Source organism: Gopherus evgoodei, chromosome 1 (genome assembly GCF_007399415.2).
Source record: "Gopherus evgoodei ecotype Sinaloan lineage chromosome 1, rGopEvg1_v1.p, whole genome shotgun sequence".
NCBI lineage: Eukaryota > Metazoa > Chordata > Testudines > Testudinidae > Gopherus > Gopherus evgoodei.
The window spans coordinates 6,301,363-6,320,333 of record NC_044322.1 but is presented as its reverse complement, the minus strand read 5'-3'; the positions used below and the strand labels follow the sequence as shown (position 1 = coordinate 6,320,333).

At 44.0% G+C, this 18,971-nt stretch overlaps 2 protein-coding genes across 4 annotated transcripts in view; one reads left to right on the top strand and one right to left on the bottom strand.

Annotated features, from left to right (window-relative positions):
* C2CD3 (C2 domain containing 3 centriole elongation regulator) overlaps positions 1-15,841 on the bottom strand; it is an 84,116-nt gene extending 68,275 nt beyond the window's left edge. The window contains 12 exon segments of the mRNA XM_030556984.1: positions 395-513; positions 1,159-1,271; positions 4,205-4,429; positions 6,122-6,300; positions 6,687-6,831; positions 9,314-9,442; positions 10,285-10,417; positions 11,272-11,507; positions 12,237-12,451; positions 12,805-12,962; positions 13,881-14,150; positions 15,714-15,841. Coding sequence (XP_030412844.1) covers positions 395-513; positions 1,159-1,271; positions 4,205-4,429; positions 6,122-6,300; positions 6,687-6,831; positions 9,314-9,442; positions 10,285-10,417; positions 11,272-11,507; positions 12,237-12,451; positions 12,805-12,962; positions 13,881-14,150; positions 15,714-15,783 — 1,992 coding nt within the window. The 5' untranslated portion in view covers positions 15,784-15,841.
* A 95-nt stretch (positions 15,842-15,936) lies between these two features.
* The window catches only part of PPME1 (protein phosphatase methylesterase 1), a 48,262-nt gene continuing 45,227 nt past the window's right edge, over positions 15,937-18,971 (top strand). The window contains exon 1 of one of the 3 annotated variants that reach the window (XM_030556970.1): positions 15,937-16,003. Coding sequence is in view for 1 of the 3 variants with exons in the window: in XM_030556933.1 (XP_030412793.1) it covers positions 16,144-16,241 (98 nt within the window). In the remaining 2 variants the exon portion in view is untranslated. Of the gene's footprint in view, positions 16,004-16,037; positions 16,242-18,971 lie in introns of those variants that run through there. The other 2 variants (XM_030556933.1, XM_030556943.1) reach the window with 2 other exon arrangements.

Below are 18,971 nucleotides of genomic sequence, written 5' to 3'. Positions count from 1 at the left end.
AAATGCTGGATTACTCATGTCTGTTTGATGGTTAATGCTTAAATCCATCCCCTATTCCTTAAATGGCAATACCATGATTTTAAAGAAGGGTGATGGAAAACATATTTGGGCTTTTCAGTCTTGAACTGAGATAGCAAGAGGAACACCATATTATTCCCTAAGAGCAACTGCACATACCTCAACCCCTTTTAAAATAGCTCAGTAGTTATTACTTATTAAAGCAGCAGCCCATTTGGATGCCATCAATTTGTCTGTCTTTGTCTTGTGATTGAGATTAGAGCAATTCCAATACAGCACTGCAGATAATGTACAAAGGACATCAGATTGTACAAAAGTATTTGAGTGCCCAAAACACATACATATTTGCTTACACAGATTAACTCGTGGCAAGTACCTTTTCCTGTGTGCTTTTTCTCATATAGATTTTGAAAGCAAGATCAGAGTTCCACCAGTGCTCTATCATCATTCCACCAAAGTGAATAGGGAACACAAACCGCTGTTGAAATTTCACCACTGTAAGGAAGATTGACAGCTATGAGTGTTTGTCTGGACTTCCATGAAATTGAAAAGCAACAGAGAAATCTTCAGTCTGTATGTAGAGGGTGGGCAGGACTAGTGTGCATGTGTGAAGTCTCCAGGGGAGGAAGTTCCAGCCCACATCAAGATAGCACGCAAGTACTCTGTGCATCTCTCAGGCCATACAAAGAGAGTGGATGGAGTATGAGGATCAGAGTCAAGGGTTTTTGCTGGAACCTTAAAATAGAATATCTTGAGTTTTCAGCTACTCAATTCTCTTATAATGGAAACTAACTTATCTTTTGCAGGAGTACAATGCTCAGCCATACCTGTGCGTTAAGTTTTCCACTGGGGGCAACAGTCTGCTATTGCTATCTAATTTATTCCTTCATTTTTAAAATTAAACTCAATTATGTTTAGATCCTCTCTCCCTGCAGGAGAGTGTTCCATCTCCAAAGTCCCCGGGATCCTGTGCACTGACCAACTATCCTGGGTTAGATGCAACTTATGCAGGTTCACAAGTGGATGTTTTGGGTCTCCCTTCCACAAAGCATAATAAAATATCAGAAAGAGCTAATAAATTTTTAAGAGGCGTAGAATTCAACACAGTTGAGATTAAGAAAAAAGAAAAAAAATTCTTACCTTCGCCTGTGATTTTACTTGAAGCTATGCGAATCACTTCTGTTGTTAGGGAAATCTGTCCCGTTTCATTTTTGGAGACTCCCACTGGAAAGTGGTACTCAACGAAGAAAGTGCTACAAATGAAAAAGAGAATTAAAGATCCCAGGCTTTCCGTGGTGTAGTGCCCCTAAGGCCATACACAACAGGAATAAACTTTGTAGCCACAGTGTCCACAAGCCCACATTATTGGGCCCATGGTTCCTTCAATATTAGTGGACTACAGTTTTTTTTATTGCACGTTTTATTGCTACTGAGACTCGGTTAAAGAACTACAGAGATGAAAATAAATTTATTCTCCAATATAATGCAATATTGTTACTTACACAATATCCAAGAACAACATTTGTTAAATTAGAGTTAAGAGGTAGGCAGGGTCTCCCAGGATCACAATGGGCATTTTGACTTCCCCTACGGTGATCTTCTGGTCTGGGAAGAAAGTCCCTGCTTGCAGCTTCCTGAACAGGCCAGTGTTCCGAAAGATGTATGTGTCATGCACCTTTCCAGACCAGCCAGAGTTAATGTCCATGAAATGCTCACAGTGATCCAGAAGCACCTGGAGAACCATTGAGAAATACCCCTTCCGATTAATGCACTCGGTGGCTAGGTGGTTTGATTCCAGAGCTGGAATGTACGTGCCATCTATTGCCCCTCCACATTTAGGGAAGACCATTTGTGCAAAGCCACCTACAATGTCATGAATGTAGCTCAGAGTCACAGTCTTTTGCAGCAGGATGCGATTAATGGCCCCGCACACTTCTGTCAACACAAGTCCAACAGTCAACTTTCCCACGTCGAACTGGTCAGTGACCGATAGGTAGCAGTCTGGAGTAGCCAGCTTCCACAGTGAAATCACCATGCACTTCTCCAACGACAGGGCAGCTTTCATTCTCATGTCCTTGCACCGCAGGACTAGGACAAGCTCATTACTCAGTCCCATGAATGTGGATTTCCTCATGCGAAAGTTCTGCAGCCACTGCTTGTCATCCCAGACATGTATGATGATGTGATCCCACCACTCATTGCTTGTTTCCCGAGCCCCAAAGTGGCATTCCACTGTGGTCAGCATGTCCGTGAATGTCACAAGCAATCTTGTGTTGTAACTAGTACATGTGGCAAGCTCCATGTCGCACTCCTCTTGCCTTTGTAGTTTAAGGAATAACACCACTGCCACTTGTGACGTGTTAGTGAGAACGAGCAGCATATTGATCAACAGTGTGGGATCCGTTCCCGCAGGTGGAAGAGGCAGAGCGCACAGTACACCAACCGTGGAAAGATGGTGCCGATGTGGACAGAAGCACAGGGATTGATGGGATGTAAAGCAATGCATCATGGGGCATCAGGACAGGATCCAGGATGCCCCAAGACCCCATCTGCCTTCTGACACTAAGAGTTGTGGGAAGAGGAATAGGTGCTCTGTGGGATAGCTGCCCAGAGCGCACTGCTCTGAACACCACTGCAAGTGCCGCAAATGTGAACACGCTATTGCACAGGCAGCAGACAATGTGAACGCACAACAGCGGTTTCATTTCAGCGCTCTCTCAGCAGCGCTGTAACTGCCAGTGTTGTAACTCTGCCAGTGTAGACATTTCCAACTTACAGCATGTTTTTGGGTATCAGCCAGATATCAGCTTCCCAGAAGCAACAGCAAGGCAAGTAACCAACACCCAGGCGGGATGTGAAACAGCTCAGTGGTTTGAGCATTGGCCTGCTACACCCAGGGTTGTGAGTTCAAACCTGGAGGGGGCCATTTAGGGAACTGGGGCAAAATAATCTGTCAAGGACAGTACTTGGTCCTGCTGTGAAGGCAGGGGACTGGACTCAATGACCTTTCAAGGTCCCTTCCATTTCTATGATTCTATGTGAGAAACAACCCATCAACAGTGTATCGTCCAGCAAAGGAGCTACAATGCAGTGACTCACCTGAATGAGGCCACACCAGGGGAATTGCTCAGCCTTGCTTGGAGAGACTCAGCAATACCTAAGACTTGTGTTTTCCAAACACATGGACTGAGGGTATAAAACAGAGTGGGATACATACTGGGCCTTTCCCCTTCACCCACCTACACTGCAAACAACAACATTGAAGACTTGATACTCCAACTGAGAGGACTGGCCCAGATTTCAAAGGAGAAATCTGTATTACTATAGACTGCAATATCCAGTGGGGTGAGAAAAACTGCTTTTAGTTGCTGCCCAGTTTAATAGGGTTGAGAATTTAGACTGCATGCTTATATTTTATTTCTTTCGGTAACTAACTGACTTTTTGACTATCACTTAAAAGGTATCTTTTACAGTCAATGCATTTGTTTAACTGTTTATCTTTACCAGCGAGTTGGTACGAAGTGTGGGGGCAAATCTGCTCAGGTTTGACAAATGCTGGTGTATGTCCCCTTGCTGCTGTTGAAGTGGTGAGCCAATTAATAAATTAGACGGTATATTCCTGAGGTACAGTGCTGGGGAGGATTTGGCTGATGCGTTTCTCTGTGTGATTCATGGGTGGCTCTGGGAGCATTCATGCAAAATAGCTGGGTGTGGGGCTCCACATGCTGTTGTGCTGAGTGATAACAGCACCTGGCAGGGCTTGCTTGCTGGTCACTAGCAAGGCATTGTGAGAGACAGACCAGGCTGGAGAGAGTTAAGGGGGCACAGAGGTAGCACAGGCCCAGTATGCACCCTTGGAGGATCCCATCATAGTAATATCTTTTATTTGACCAACTTCTGTTGGTTAGAGAGAGACACTTTTAAGAGAGACAGCACTCCTCAATCACCTTATCTCTCTAATATCCTGGGACCAACATAGCTACAAAGGTGCATATTTTATCATTGTATTTTGTTTAAAAGTCTATGATGTGTTACTTTTTAAGACAAGGAGAGGAAGAGGAAGAACCTCAGGACTCTTGAGATAAAGTCTATTGAACAAAACACCAGCATTGAGAACCCTGGTTCCAAAATCCAACAAAGGCGCGCACACACACACACACAAAATCATAAAAATACTAATTCTTACCGCTTTGTAGCTAATGCTGGTCTTGGTGGTTTCCCTGTGAAGCTTTTCTTGCCTGGTGTAGTCTGGGTGCTTTCAGGAGGAATTCTCAAGCTTTCTATTATGACTCTGGCTAAGTGTATTCGACCCAGCAATGCCAGCCTATCCACATTTAAGGTTATGGCTTGTCCTTCCTCTGTGCATTCTGTGGGAGCTTCAGAAAGTGGTAGTGGTCTAGCAGGAGAACAGCTGAAAAGGGTTAAAGCAGAGAATCCAGCTTAGACAAACATTCATTGCAGCAAAACCCTAAGGGAAAACTGTAGGCTGGCAGGGTGTTTTTTTTAAAAAATGGTTCACAATACATGAACACGCACATTTGTTTTTTCACTGTACTACACTTTTCATCACAAGTTTTCTACTCTCGCTTTACAGTCAAAGTATGTAAACTGAAGATAATGAACTTGGCTTCTATATTAAAATGTGTTATGTACTTAAAATACACCTATATAAAGAAGGAAAAGTGCAGACGTTTTCTTTCCATGCAATTCTAACTGCATAAGACAGGATACCCTCCTAACTCAGCTCTGCAACAAGAAAAGGTTCAGGAAGCCTGTGACACTGGTCAGAGGGTGCAGATGCTGCAACAGACATAAAGTAAGTTCACTTGTGTGCAAGGGACCAGCAACAGGCCTATGGACCACTTACATACCATGTAAACTCTATCTTGAGGGCTTTAGTGGTATGTAGGCTTTTTGTGCTGCATCTCCACAGAAGTGAATTTCACCTGCAGAGAGTAGAATGCAATGATAGCAGCAGGTATGGAATCTGGGAACAGCAGCACAGCCACTTAGAAAGTCAGGAAGTATACTGATTTGGGTTTCAAGAAAAGTTTAGTGTATCATTAAATTGGTTAACTGGATTACTGAGAGGCGTCACCGTGAACAGTGTATGAGATTGACAGTGAAGCTACTCCCAGCGTGAATACCGTATTGCTTGGTGAAACTTCCTCTCTGACTGTTTGACAATCATTTATGCTAAGAGTTTTATTTATTCTCTATTTTTTTCTTATTTGTTTCAGATTTAGCTGTAGATTTTATTGTAAGTCAGGCAAGATACCTTGAGCCTTCTGTTTATTTTTTTATGAAGCCTGTGGTAACATGCTTTCTGTAGAGGCTTTGTAAATAATGCATACATTTGGTTAAAAGAACACTGTCCTTTCAAATGCAGTTAAGAACTAGCTTTTGTAAAAACAAGCTTATAAAAAGTTTACATGCTCTTATTTTTTGTTTACTTGTTTTTAAATTCCAAGGGAGTCAGATTTTCACTCCTCTGCAACGCAGGCAGCCCAAATATTGCATGAAGAACTTTAAAGTGAAACTGGCTATTAACAAAAATGAAAATGGAAGCGTTCCTCTTCATTATGCAAGCTAAAGGAAATACAAAAAGTAAACAAACTACAGAAAACAAATAGCAACTTTGGTTTAGAATATTTTCTGTTTCTAGTCATTCAAAAAGTGCAAATTATTATTAGAAAGGTAGATACTTCTTTTGTTTTGCAAACATAATTTTTAACTTGACTGTATCTCTTTAAGCAGCTGGTTAGATTTTCTTAAATGATGTATGGTAACTCTCTGGATTCCATCATACAGAAGGACATCAAATTCTTAATCAAATTGGTTATTCAAAGCACTGTTACATTATATGCAAGTGAAAGGGCGTGGGAGTGCAGTGGTTCTCAATCTATTTACCATTGTGGGCCACATGTGTTTCGTGGGCTGCATCTAATATTACCTGTATGGCCCTGAGGATGTCATGTGGGCCACAGCTGTGTGCTGATTGGGCCACAAGCCATAGGCTGAGAACCACCGCATGATTATTGCTAATGGCAACTTATGATTTGAGGCTACTGCACACCAAGGAGTCTGTAACTGAACTGTTCACCTGGGTTTCATTTCTGTTGCCTTTTCTTTCTGATCAGAGATGCTAGAATCCAAAGTTTTCTGTGACCTCTGATGGTTTCCGTGGTCACCTTTCACAAGCTTTTTTGTCCTGATTACTTTTTTAGATGATATAATATCCTCATCATCACTGAGGAAGTCACTTAAACTGGTATCAGACTTCTAAAGAGAGAGATTGGAAAAAATAAAAGTTTAATAAGACCAATGCCAACAAAAGGTACACAACAGCCACAATAAACGAGGGTGGGAAAAATAGAATGTGATCATGTAATCAGACAATCAAAAGCATACTCAGAGGGGACAAAATTAATGCTGTATGGGCAATCTTTATTCTGGCATTTCCCAATGAGAGTGCTGGACCGTCATCTTAATAATGTTATTTTATCAGTTTTTAATGTAATTTTTAATATAGTGGCAAACTTCTATAGGTTACATTACAAAAACGCCTTACAGATACTCAAACGTCTCTCTTCCTTCTGATCTGATGTCTTGATTTTCTTTTACTATAGCACTGTGGCCTAAGCATATTCTCCTTGTCCCCCACTTACATGAGCTGTGTAAAACAAATTCTCCAGCAGACTCTGGTCATAGTGAGGATCGTTCAGCTCGCTGTCATACACCTCACTTCCTGAAGAGAGAGATTCTGGAGGGGAACCTGTCCCATCCCAGAAATGCACAGGGGATAAATCAGCACTGTGGACACAAGAGGAGGAAAAAATATCCCTCTTAATATAGCAGTTTCAAATCAATTCGAATTGCGTTGTTTATAGAACAGCCACCTTTATATCCAGATTTGAACTTAGTTGTGATGTTCAAACTAGCAATAGTGAAGATAGTGCCTAACAGTAATGAAGAGTTCAGTTAAGAGATATGGCACAGGCAGAAACAAAACAAGTTCCCCTCACAGTGTGTCTCAGACCTGATCTGGACAGAACTCATAAAGCAGTGATACTCAGACTGAGGCTTGGGAACCGCAAAGTGTCTCTGTAATGTGTCTACTGCAGTTTTTTGCAGCACATGATATTAAAACCCTGTGTGATTTAATTATTAACCTATCTAACTTATTAACCTATCAGGATGCATTTGCTATGTTATTAACCAATTGTAGAATAATTGGTCAGTAATTTTGCTGTGAGATATAACTGTAAATGAAAGAATGAAATCGATACTACTGTGGCTCTTTTGGGTAATGCTGATCGCTAATTTGGCTCCTGAAGCACTGAGGACTGAGTATCACTGACGTAAAGGGCTTTCCATTGGCCAGAGTCTTTGGCCTTGCTTCTAAAACTGTCAAAAGGGGGAAGGACTTAGAAGTGGCAGGTCGAATAAGTCACTGAATAGCTACCAGATAAAACAACTTTCGGTTACTATCAACCTGGCTGGATATCTGCTAGTGATCTACTGTAGAAGTGAAAGGCTTCATGCCCCACTACCAATGCCCTGAATTAAAAAAGCATCCCATTTTCCCAAACATTATTAATAACCTACTTTCAAAAAAGTTTTCACAAGATGGTATTTTAAACCTGCCACTTTTGTGAGATGAGCTAGTGAATGTCAGTCCACTTCCCATTAGAAAGCTCTCAATTTCACCACACAACTTCACCACATCTAAATGTCATGATAGCATTCAGACACTCAGATTTGGATGGACATGGAGAGCCAACTCTCACATTGTTCACTGGGAACAGGGTAAAGGTACATTAGTGGAATACTTCTTGAGCTCTGTTCTGAGGCTAGGCAACAACTGCATTTTCCAAGGCTGTCAGTATGATACCATTCACAAGCGGCAAAGTAAAATCTGGATATTCCTCCAATACTATAGACCAGGGGTCAGCAACCTTTCAGAAATGGTATGCCAAGTCTTCATTTATTCACTTGATTTAAGGTTTCACATACCAGTAATACATTTTAAGGTTTTCAGAAAGTCTCTTTCTATAAGTTTATAATATATAACTAAACTACTATTGTATGTAAAGTAAATAAGGTTTTAAAAATGTTTAAGAAGCTTCATTTAAAATTAAATTAAAATGCAGAGTCCCCCCGGACTGGTGGCCAGGACCCGGGAAGCCACTGAAAATCAGCTTGCATGCTGCCTTTGGCACGTGTGCCATGGGTTGCCTACCCCTGCTTTAGATTGTTAAATAAAAGGAAGGGGAGTTTACAAAAAAGTGAAAAGAAAGATTTTCACTGATTTTGCTGGCAAATTTTTTTTTTTTAAACTTTCCCCCAAAGGGGGAAAATACAAGAACACAGTGGCAAGAAAACCAGAAAGGGAAACTGATTAGAATTCTGAATCTGCAAAGATTTAAGCACGTTCTTAATTTTATATGTGCAAATAGCTCCAGTGAAGTCAATGGTACTACTCATGTCTATTAAGTTTTTACTTAAATTTAACTTTTAAGTTATTAAATGTACTAAAATATATAAAAATCTTTGCAGGATGAGGGACCTGACTTGGCTTCACTATTTAACTGAATAAAATGCAAAAAGGAAGCAATTATAAATGGGGAAAATTGTATATACTATCCTGAAAAGCCACTTAAAAGCCACATAAAAATGTAAAAGCAGCAAAGAGTCCTGTGGCACCTTACAGACTAACAGACGTATTGGAGCATGAGCTTTTGTGGGTGAATACCCACTTCGTCGGATGCAAGTGGGTATTCACCCACGAAAGCTCATGCTCCAATACGTCTGTTAGTCTATAAGGTGCCACAGGATTCTTTGCTGCTTTTACAGATCCAGACTAACATGGCTACCCCTCTGATACATAAAAATGTAAGCAACTCTTTGGATTTAGAGTGGAGAAGAGGCAATTTAATAATAGGGCAAAGAGTAAATATAACTAGTGCCACTCTCTATTTTGCTTAAAGTCTAGATTGTATATTTTTTTGCCTAATATTTTCCCAGTATCTTTGCCAGATACAATCACTTTGCACTAGAAACAGTGCTTAGTCTTCCAACAACATCAGCAATATTGCTTGAACAAGACTCTCATAACTAAGGTGGGCACAAACTCAAAGTGTAAAATACTTATCACCACCTGATAACCCAGGACTCCAAAATATTTCCAAGGATGCGCTGACTCAACAAGAATCCCGTATAATACAAGAGGGAGATATCTGGGTCATTCTGGGAATGTTTATGATAACATCTCAGTGCATGCCATGGCACTCACCCGCCCAGAAGTAGGTGTATTGCTCTTTTTTCAGCATGAGAGTCAAATTCTTGGCCTGTGTATTCAGAAGCTAGGAGAAGTGGATCTTCAGTAGTGGATATGACATCAGGGTCCAAGGTTTTAAGGCTCCTGGATGACAGGTATTCCAGTGAAGAGGAATCACGAGGAGGAGGAGTAAGGATAATAAGTGTTTCTGGTTTGTTCTAGATTTTATTCATTTCAGCTATCAAATAAACAGATTCTCTCTTATTTAATACAAATTAAAACCTATATACAGTGTGTTTCTATTTGCATTTTAACTCCTTAAGTACAAAAAGGACAAATTCTGTTATACAACACTAGGTAGATTTTGCTTCAAGTTACAATTTTTGATCCAAACTTGTAAGTATAGTTTAAAATGTGCCAAAAGTGCTACCCAATCCTGCAGTTTAAACATAGCAGTTGCAGGCTCTCTATGCTTTTTCTCATTCTCTCTCTTTTTATTATTATTTTTTTTAGAGTGCTCATGAAAGGTACCTGATCAGCATTCCTGGGAAGACTGAAATCCTCTACTTATTTACAAATCAAATGTAGTGTAGGAAGCAGCGCTGGAACTTTCTCCCTACCAACCTGCCTCAAACTGTGGGATCTCTTTCAGGCCTGATTGGATATCTCAGCCTCTAAATTCATGTAACCTTTTGACTCTGCTTAAACTACCAGCAAAGGTGACAACTGTGGATGCCAGTGCATCACGGACAGAACTACTCAATCATATCAAGACAGATCACTGAATGACCTTCAGATGGTACTGACGTTAATTCATTACCAACATGGACTGGAACTGGTGAGTGAAATGTAGGAGCTTATTTACACCAGGGCTTTAATTTCCCTTGTTTGAATAAGAATACTGACAGATGTGACACAAATCACAGCATTATAGGAAAATATGATAATGACTTGGAAGTACAAAACACTCCCTCTTTCAAGCTTACCTTGCTGTTGCTTTGAAGGTGTCTCTCTTTACAGAAGGATGTACTTCATTCAACTCAACATCAGTATCTGGGCTGAACTGCATTGCAGAAACAGCCATGGCATTGCGGAGTTTATTGCCTTGATCCAGAAGAGCTGGAAAATAAAGAATAAAAACTCAAAATTAAAAATTAATTTAAAATATAAAAGCTATGTGAACATAAAGTAAATATGCCAGATGTAAGTTTTATGTCTCTATCTGTCATTATAAAGAGCCTTTGTCATATTGGAGATCAAGTTTGCTATATATCATAAAGCATATAACACAATGGGGAGTAAGAGGGAGCAGTTCTACTTCAGCCTTGAGCACAGGGCAGTATGAAGGACAACTCACTTGTGCTGGATAAACTGAACCTGATGGTAGGGAGAGGGTATGGCAGGTACAGTTGCCAGATTAACCCATGGAAGGTTGGCTTGATATCCAAAGGTTTGTCACTAGCAGTCCAATTTCAAGATTTCTCAGTAAATACAATGGACAGATGATTTGGTGGCCCATGGCAACTGAGTTAGTGATCTAAGTCCATTCTTATCAAACAAGTGCTGATAACAAACAAAACACAAAATCCCACTACACAGTTTGCACTCTTGATAGCCATCTCAGCAGGTAAATCAAGGATTAAATAGGCTAGGAGACTGATATTCCTTTCTTGTTCCTCCAGGTCAGAGATGAGGTAGTTTGTACAACTGCTGCCCATGCTATACCCGTTATATGGACAATCAGACCACCTGCCACCAGCACTAAATTAAATCTTTTTTATGTATTGAATATAAAAGTGTTCTGTCAGTTTAAGTTCCAAATACTGTCTCTAGAACATTACATGTAACACTTATCCTGAAGCCTTTAGTCCTACAAGATCACCAGTTTGTACCACATGCCAGCTAGCCGAAATATTAATGAGCTTGTACAGTTTCAAATGAAACCTAAACCCTGATGGCTAATATTTACAAACCTGAAAGGAGGTCTTTTGTAGTTGGGTTGTGCGAAGACAGTACATGTGCGTTACTGTGGCTCCCCATAGGTGTTCCTGCTTGCAATTCAAGATCAGAACGGTTGGGAAATGATGTCTGTTTCTTTGGAGGATTCACTTTTAAATTTTCATCTGGTAAAATCAGACGATGCTGAGACCCAGATAAACTGTTCTTTATGTTCTCAGAATTTTCTTGAAAGAGCAAGTGGTCTATTCCTCTATTTAAAAAGATAAAGTTTAGTAAAACCAAAGTTGATTTGTAAATACAGTGCTCCTCAAACTCTTGTGCACATTCCTTAATCAGAGTACTGCATTCCCCACCTCAAAGAAAACTGTGACATATTTGTATTTGGGTGCAAAGAGGAAATCCTGACTTCTGTTCTTACACTTGCACCATGAAATACGCTGACTCAGATTATAATTAGAACAGCTGGGCCACATATTCAGCTTATGTAAACCACATAGCTTCAGTGAAGTCAGTGGGGCTCTGCAGGTTTATTCCAGCTGAGGATCTGGCCCCTTATTCTTTTCCTAGCTAGATGCCTAATTACAACATGATTTAGACTACACATGGAAGTACTTCTTAATCTATAAATCATACATAAGGTTGTAAGAAAGCTGTGATGGTTCAAAAATAGCAGCCAGTTTGTTAGAGTTGTGGTTGTGGTGTGGTCAGCACAAAAGACACACTGTGTGTTCCTGCTTGGCTCTTGAAGGTAAGCATGATGGAGGGGCAGTTGGTCCTAACTTGAGTGAGTGGCGTTGTGACCTGGAGCATAGTGTCACAACACCACTCGAATTTGTAGAAGCTACATAAAGTTGCTGTTTCCACAACAAAATCGCGGCCCATGATTTTCTTACAGCCTTAGTCATAAAAACATTGCTGCTGCTTAATAAAACATCTGAAATGAGAAGAAATTCCTTTATTTTATCTGGAAAAAAGTTACCTTGGAGTAGCAGCCCTGCTACTGTTAACAGACTCTCTTCCAGCCATACCAAGCGGTCCATGTAGTTGTGCTGGAGCAAGAAACGGAGTCTTGCTGGATTGAGTCATTCCTCTGGTTCCCTGAGCAGAAGCAGCAATGTCTAAACTCACATCTGTGGTTGGGATGGAGCTGCTACTGTCATAGGTTTCAGACAAGGGCTCTAAGACGAGAGATACCTGAAAAGACAATGTGAGAAGAATGTTTTTTAATTAAATGCACCAAACATTCTACGGTTATTTCACTTTCCATATTATGTGGCATGTTGCATTTTCCATATTAGAGGCTATGTAGTTGATACAGTTATGTCAGATACTAGTTTAATCTCTGGAATATTTACAAGCAGTTAGTTCGTATTACACATTTTCAATCAAAGGGATCAGTTTCTTCAAGGGAATATAGCCAAGGGGCAGGACTTTCAAAAACAAATACTTAAGGTTAAATATAGGTTTAGAAGCCTAATTCTAGGCACCAATTTTTTAAAATCTTGGCTGGCTCAGGTGAGCTGTGGAGAAAGAGATTTCAGTACTACCTGTAGTTCTCCTAGTTTCTCAGATGTTGGTGAAATAATGGTGAAAAAGCCACTGATTGGGTGGCTTGGAGATAGTTGTGATAGTCCACTGATTTGAGCTCGGCCAATTGGAAGATGGTCAGGTTTGGTAATTATCTCCAGTACAAGAACACCCATATCTACAGGAGACAGGAACAGCTAACTTAGATCTGGTATAAGACAACATATTAAAAAACAAACCTCTTTGTGAACAACAATAATATTGCAGTTAAAATTAGGGCTGTCAATTAATCTCATGAGGAAAATGCAATTAACTAAAAAAATTACCATATATACTTGATCATAAGCTGGTTTGTTTATAATCCGACTCTCCCCCCGCCCAGATGGATAAGTAAAAATGGAAATTTTTTTTATAACCCATTCATAAGCCGACCCTATAATTCAGGGGTCAGCAAACTTTGGCTCCCGGGCCATCAGAATAAGCCGCTGGTGGTCCAAGATGGTTTGTTTTACCTTGAGCCTTCACAGGAACGGAGGTAAACCTAAGTAAACAAAGTGTCCCAGCACGCCAGCTGCTTACCCTGACGGGCCGGAACAACAACTGGTGAGGAAAGACCCCAATCCTGCAGTAAGGTTCATACAAGTGTAAGGTGATACAGAGCTTATTGGAGAACTGAGGCCTTAAAGTTTTTGGTTTTTTTTAAAAGGCACTTGACAGGATTATTTTGTCTTCATGACATTTTAGCTGCAAAAACACAGGATGTTTATTGTGACAATTCTTTGACTAGAAGACACAGAGCTCTACTCTGTCTCTTGAATACTTTTGCCATGATCAGTCTACAAGGATATTTAAGAACATCTAGTAGCATGAGACAGTTTTTATTCTGATGATTCTCCTGAGAGTTATAAAAATGCAATACCCTTTGAAATATCAAACATGAGACACTACATAAAACCATCTTTTAGATTCAGTAAAAATAAAATTAAGTTAATACTTATTGATGCACTTCCCAATTCCTGCTGAAGTCTACTGAATTGATGCCATAATACAAACAATTTCAACTGAAAAATTAATACAGAGGATACAGCTATTGTACCTGTCAGGTAGGAGGCAAACTGTTTTGGCCCACAGCGAATTGCATAGCGGGTGGTGGTTTTTACTGCTTTTTGCTCAGTCTGTGAAGTATTCCTGGGATTAAACAGCGTACCATTTGATGTCTCCCCCCACCACCTCACTCGGATGAGAACAGAAATAGGCGGTTTAGACACCATCCACAAGATTTTACTGACTGTTAACTTGAGAAAACAGCGCAGCTGGCCTTCAACAAGAGGTGGTAAACTCGTAGAAGGGGAGATATCACTGATACCTGTGGAGATATAACACAGTATTAGTTCTCAAAAATATACTTTCAAGTAGTATATTTGAGATGCAGATCACTTTACAAAGTTAAAAAAAAACTTGGAATTTACCCTGTAAATATGTCTAATATTCTATGCTATACTTAGGGTTACCCTACAGATATTTAGAATATTATAGCCTACAATGTTCGTGCATTGCAGATTCTTGACATGACTGTAACACACCTGCAAAAGCAGCAAAGAGTCCTGTGGCACCTTATAGGCTAACAGATGTATTGGAGCATGAGTTTTCATGGGTGAATACCCACTTCTTTGCTGCTTTTACAGATCCAGACTAACATGGCTACCACTCTGATACTTGTAACACACCTGGTATTCACATACAAAATTTGTTGCAACAATTAACATTCACACCACCACTGACTATGATTGCTCTGAGGAAAGCCATCCCTTAGTGCCAATGAAGCTGGAAAGTGCTGCGGTTGCAATTGGTCTGCTCAGTACTGCCCTGCAATGCCCCCTACCATCCTTCAGTGAATGACCTCCCTGGATGATGGAATGACATCTTCCACATCCCTTCTGCATTTCCAGGGTGCCCACCATATGCATGGAGCCTGTCTTGACCCAAGTGTGCCCTTAGGGTACCTGTTGCTCCAACAAAGGTACTCCCTATTACCTAAGTGGATTTAAGTAATCACCAAGACCCATACGGGGCTCCCATCCCTCTGTTGCACCTCAAGGGCATGACACACCACATTATAATCCCCAATAGCCACTATACACCTACCACACCACTACAGGTAACTACCACCTCCTGACAGGTGCTCAAGGTACTGCCACCCCATTATCCAATCAGGCTATGGAGGGTGCTACCACCCTCTCCTTCAGATGCCCATCGCAGGATCTGCTGCCTCTTACGAGCCCCACAGCACCTCCACTGCACACCCTACTTCCACCAACTGCTCAGGGTATCCATCCTGTCCCCCTGGGGTACTGCTCCCTCTCCCTGCCCAGCCAAGGTGTCTACCGTGTCCCCCTCAGTACCACCTCTGCCCCTCCTCAGCCAGGGTATCTACCGTGTCCCCCTCAGTACCGCCTCTGCCCCTCCTCAGCCAGGGTATCTACCATGTCCCCCCCTCCGGGTACCGCCCAACCAGGATATCCACCGTGCCCCCCCCGGTACCGCCCCGGCCAGCCAGGGTATCCACCGTGTCCTCCCCGCCCCAGGTACCACCCACCCAGGATATCTACCGTGTCCCCCCCTCCGGGTACCGCCCAGCCAGGATATCCACCGTGCCCCCCCGGTACCGGTACCGCCCCGGCCAGCCAGGGTATCCACCGTGTCCCCCCCGCCCCGGGTACCACCCACCCAGCCAGGGTATCCACCGTGTCCCCCAGGTCCCCCCCGCCCCGGGTACCGCCCCCAGCCAGGGTATCTACCGTGTCCCCCGGGTACCGCCCCCAGCCAGGGTATCTACCGTGTCCCCCGGGTCCCCCCCGCCCCGGGTACCGCCCCCAGCCAGGGTATCTACCGCGCCCCCAGGGTACGGGCCCCCGCGCCGGGCGCTCACCTCTCCTCTTGCGGGCGCCTCCGCCGCCTCCCACCCTGGGAGCGGGGCCCTTCAGCCTCTTCTGCTTCATCCCCCAGCCGCTCCCCTGCGCCAGGCCCGGCTCCCAGCCACCGCCGCTGCCCAGCAACCACCGCCGCCTCAGCCCGCCGCGGGGCGCCCTGGGACACGGCGGGAAAGCCGCGCACAGCCGGCGAGATGAACTACAATTCCCAGGGGGCGCTGCGGCACCGCTTCCGGCGCTGGGAGATTGCGAGGGGTTACGCACTTCCGGCAGAGACGCTCCCCCGCCAGTGAGTCGTCGGGTGGGGCGGACTCTATTTCCCGTGGTGCAGCGCGGCGCGGCAGGGGGTACTTCCGGCGGGGGTGGGTGTAGTTGCTGCTGGCTCGGTTGGGGTGATAGCTGCCCTTGTGTGTCCGCCTCTCCCTCGTCATGTCGACCCTGGAGAAGCACCTGCACCTGGGCCGCCTGCCCCCCAGGCCCGCCGTGCCCGGCGGGGGCGGCCAGTCCAGCTCCAAGATGCGCATGGGGTAGGTGGGGGAGGGGAGCTGCGGATTTTACCACAGGGGCGTTGGGGGTCGGCAGAGGAGGGGGGGATGGAAGGGGCCCGTGGCGGGGTGAGGGGCGGGGTGGAGTGGGTGGGTAGAGGGAGGGAAGATCAACGGAGGAGGCGAGGGGGCTGGTGGGTGGGATCGGCAGAGCGGGCGAGGGAACGCAGGTGGTGGGGTGCGGGGGGATCGGCAGAGGAGGCGAGGGCGCCCGTGGGTGGGCGCGGGGGGATCGGCAGAGGAGGCGAGGGCGCCCGTGGGTGGGCGCGGGGGGATCGGCAGAGGAGGCGAGGGCGCCCGTGGGTGGGCGCGGGGGGATCGGCAGAGGAGGCGAGGGCGCCCGTGGGTGGGCGCGGGGGGATCGGCAGAGGAGGCGAGGGCGCCCGTGGGTGGGCGCGGGGGGATCGGCAGAGGAGGCGAGGGCGCCCGTGGGTGGGCGCGGGGGGATCGGCAGAGGAGGCGAGGGCGCCCGTGGGTGGGCGCGGGGGGATCGGCAGAGGAGGCGTGGGCGCCCGTGGGTGGGCGCGGGGGGATCGGCAGAGGAGATGTGGGGGCCCGTTGCCTGGTGGGTGGTTGAGCTTTGGTAGAAAAGATGAGGGCATCCGTTGCGGGCTGGGCACGTGGTGGTGGTGGTGGTAATAATATTTGAAATTATTAATATTGATATGGTAAACCACCGAACAGTAATTTAAGCATCAATTCCTTTATTAAATCCAAGGGCCAAATGGTGTTTATACCATTGTTCCAGACATGCCTAAAAAGCCTAACTAATAAGCAAGTTACTACATCCAAACAGTAACAAAACATTTATAAGCATTTGATCACGATATTTACAAATGGGCTAAACCTAGGGGTGCTTAGATGCATGGGTTCCAAAGTGGTCAGGCAGGTTTTAGCAATGAACCCCTTTAATAGTTTACTTTTTATACCCTTCAACAAACAAGTGATGTCATCACCCATTACTGACTTCAACTAAAAACCAATTTGAGACAGTTCACCCTTATTTCCAATCTTAATCCAAATAAGATTTACAGCCTCTTTTCTTCACAAGGCCTTTCCTTCTTATCTTCTCCATGCCTCCTTCCCCCCCCCCCAGCAGAACAGAGGGAAGGTTTGGGCTTGTTTCTTTTAAGACAGTTTTTGTTACTGTAGCTCTTTATTTTATTAGTTGCTCTTGAAACCATACAACCTTCCCACACTACAAGTAATACTACTTATTATTTTTACAGCCTTCTTTAACTTGCTGGTTGGGGCCTTCTTTACAACACACACACACTTATTAAAGTTAGCTTGATTTCTTTAATTTTATACTTATCCTGCGGGGGGATTGGCAAAGAATGTATGGGTGCCGGTTGTGTGGTGGTGGTAAGGATTGGCGGACAAGGTGAAGGTGCCCATTGTGGGGTGGGTGGGGATTGGCAGGAGAGGCAAGGGTGCTGGTTATGGGCGAGAGAATATTTGGGACATTGGCCTCAGGCTTGGGATGGGAATTCTAACATGTTAACATGAGATGTATTTTAGCAGTTTTAATAGTTTCCCTGGAGAGTGACTTTATGTTAATAATTTTGATGTTTCTTGTGTGTTGGAAATTCAGTTTTGAACCAGGGTGTTCACAAATGCTTACAAGATGTGTCTGGACCTAACTTGTCAGACCATCTGTCTGTCTATATGAAGAGAATTAGACAGCTGAATGCCTATTTACGGTAGAGCATCTCCTTAACTTGGCATAGGCAGCTGATTTGACTCCTACTCAGAGAAATTCTGTTAACTAATGCACATTGTCTAAGTGGGAGCTAGTGTTCCTTCTACCCAACTGACAATGATGACTTGAAATAGTCATGGTTTGAAACTGGGGCCTACCTGCTGCCTTTTCCTTTAACTCACTTGTCTAATTGAATACACTCTATTGTTAAGATCCCTAAACATCCTTCTCTCATGAACAGAGCCTGGTGAAGATAAATATTTCAGGACATCTCTTCATTTTCAACTATGAGTCTTCTCTGAAGCTGCTTATTTGTGAATGAAGAAATGCTCTTTTAACTGGTGCTAACCCTGTGCAAGTTTAGCTTAAATATTATTACCCAGCAGGAGTCTACGTGAAGCTGGGCAGTAGGTGAACTCTGCCAGGCGCTTAAGTCCTTGCTCCTGGGAAGTGACAATCTGCCATCTGGGATGACACAACACAGAGCAAACAGGTAGTGATCTTTATAAACAAGTCTAAGTGTATAATTTGAGAGCGAAGGCCTGGTCAACCCTGTCACGGAGTGTGGGGGAGTCCGGCCCTGCACCCCTCTTCCTGGGACCCACAATGACTCTTCGCCAGCCAGTAAAACAGAAGGTTTATTGGACAACAGGAACACAGGTTACAGCAGGGTTTGCAGGCACAGTCAGGACCCCTCCATCGAGTCCTTCTGGGCTTTCAGGGTGCTTGGATCCTAGCTAGGATACCCTGAATTCTGCCCACACAGCCCCAAGCCCAAACTCAAACTGCTTCCCTCCTGCCACTCCCTTCCTTTTTCCCTTTCCCGGGCAAAAGTGTTGACCTTTCCCCTCCCTTACCTAGCTCAGGTTACAGGCCCTGGCATTGTCCATCCCCTAAAGTCCTCCCCTGCTCTCCCACTCCCCACACAGACAGTCCCTACTGCATCACAAACCCTTAACGTTTAGAGCAACCTGGCTATGTCACTCCTGGTGTGAAAAATTCACCTTCTG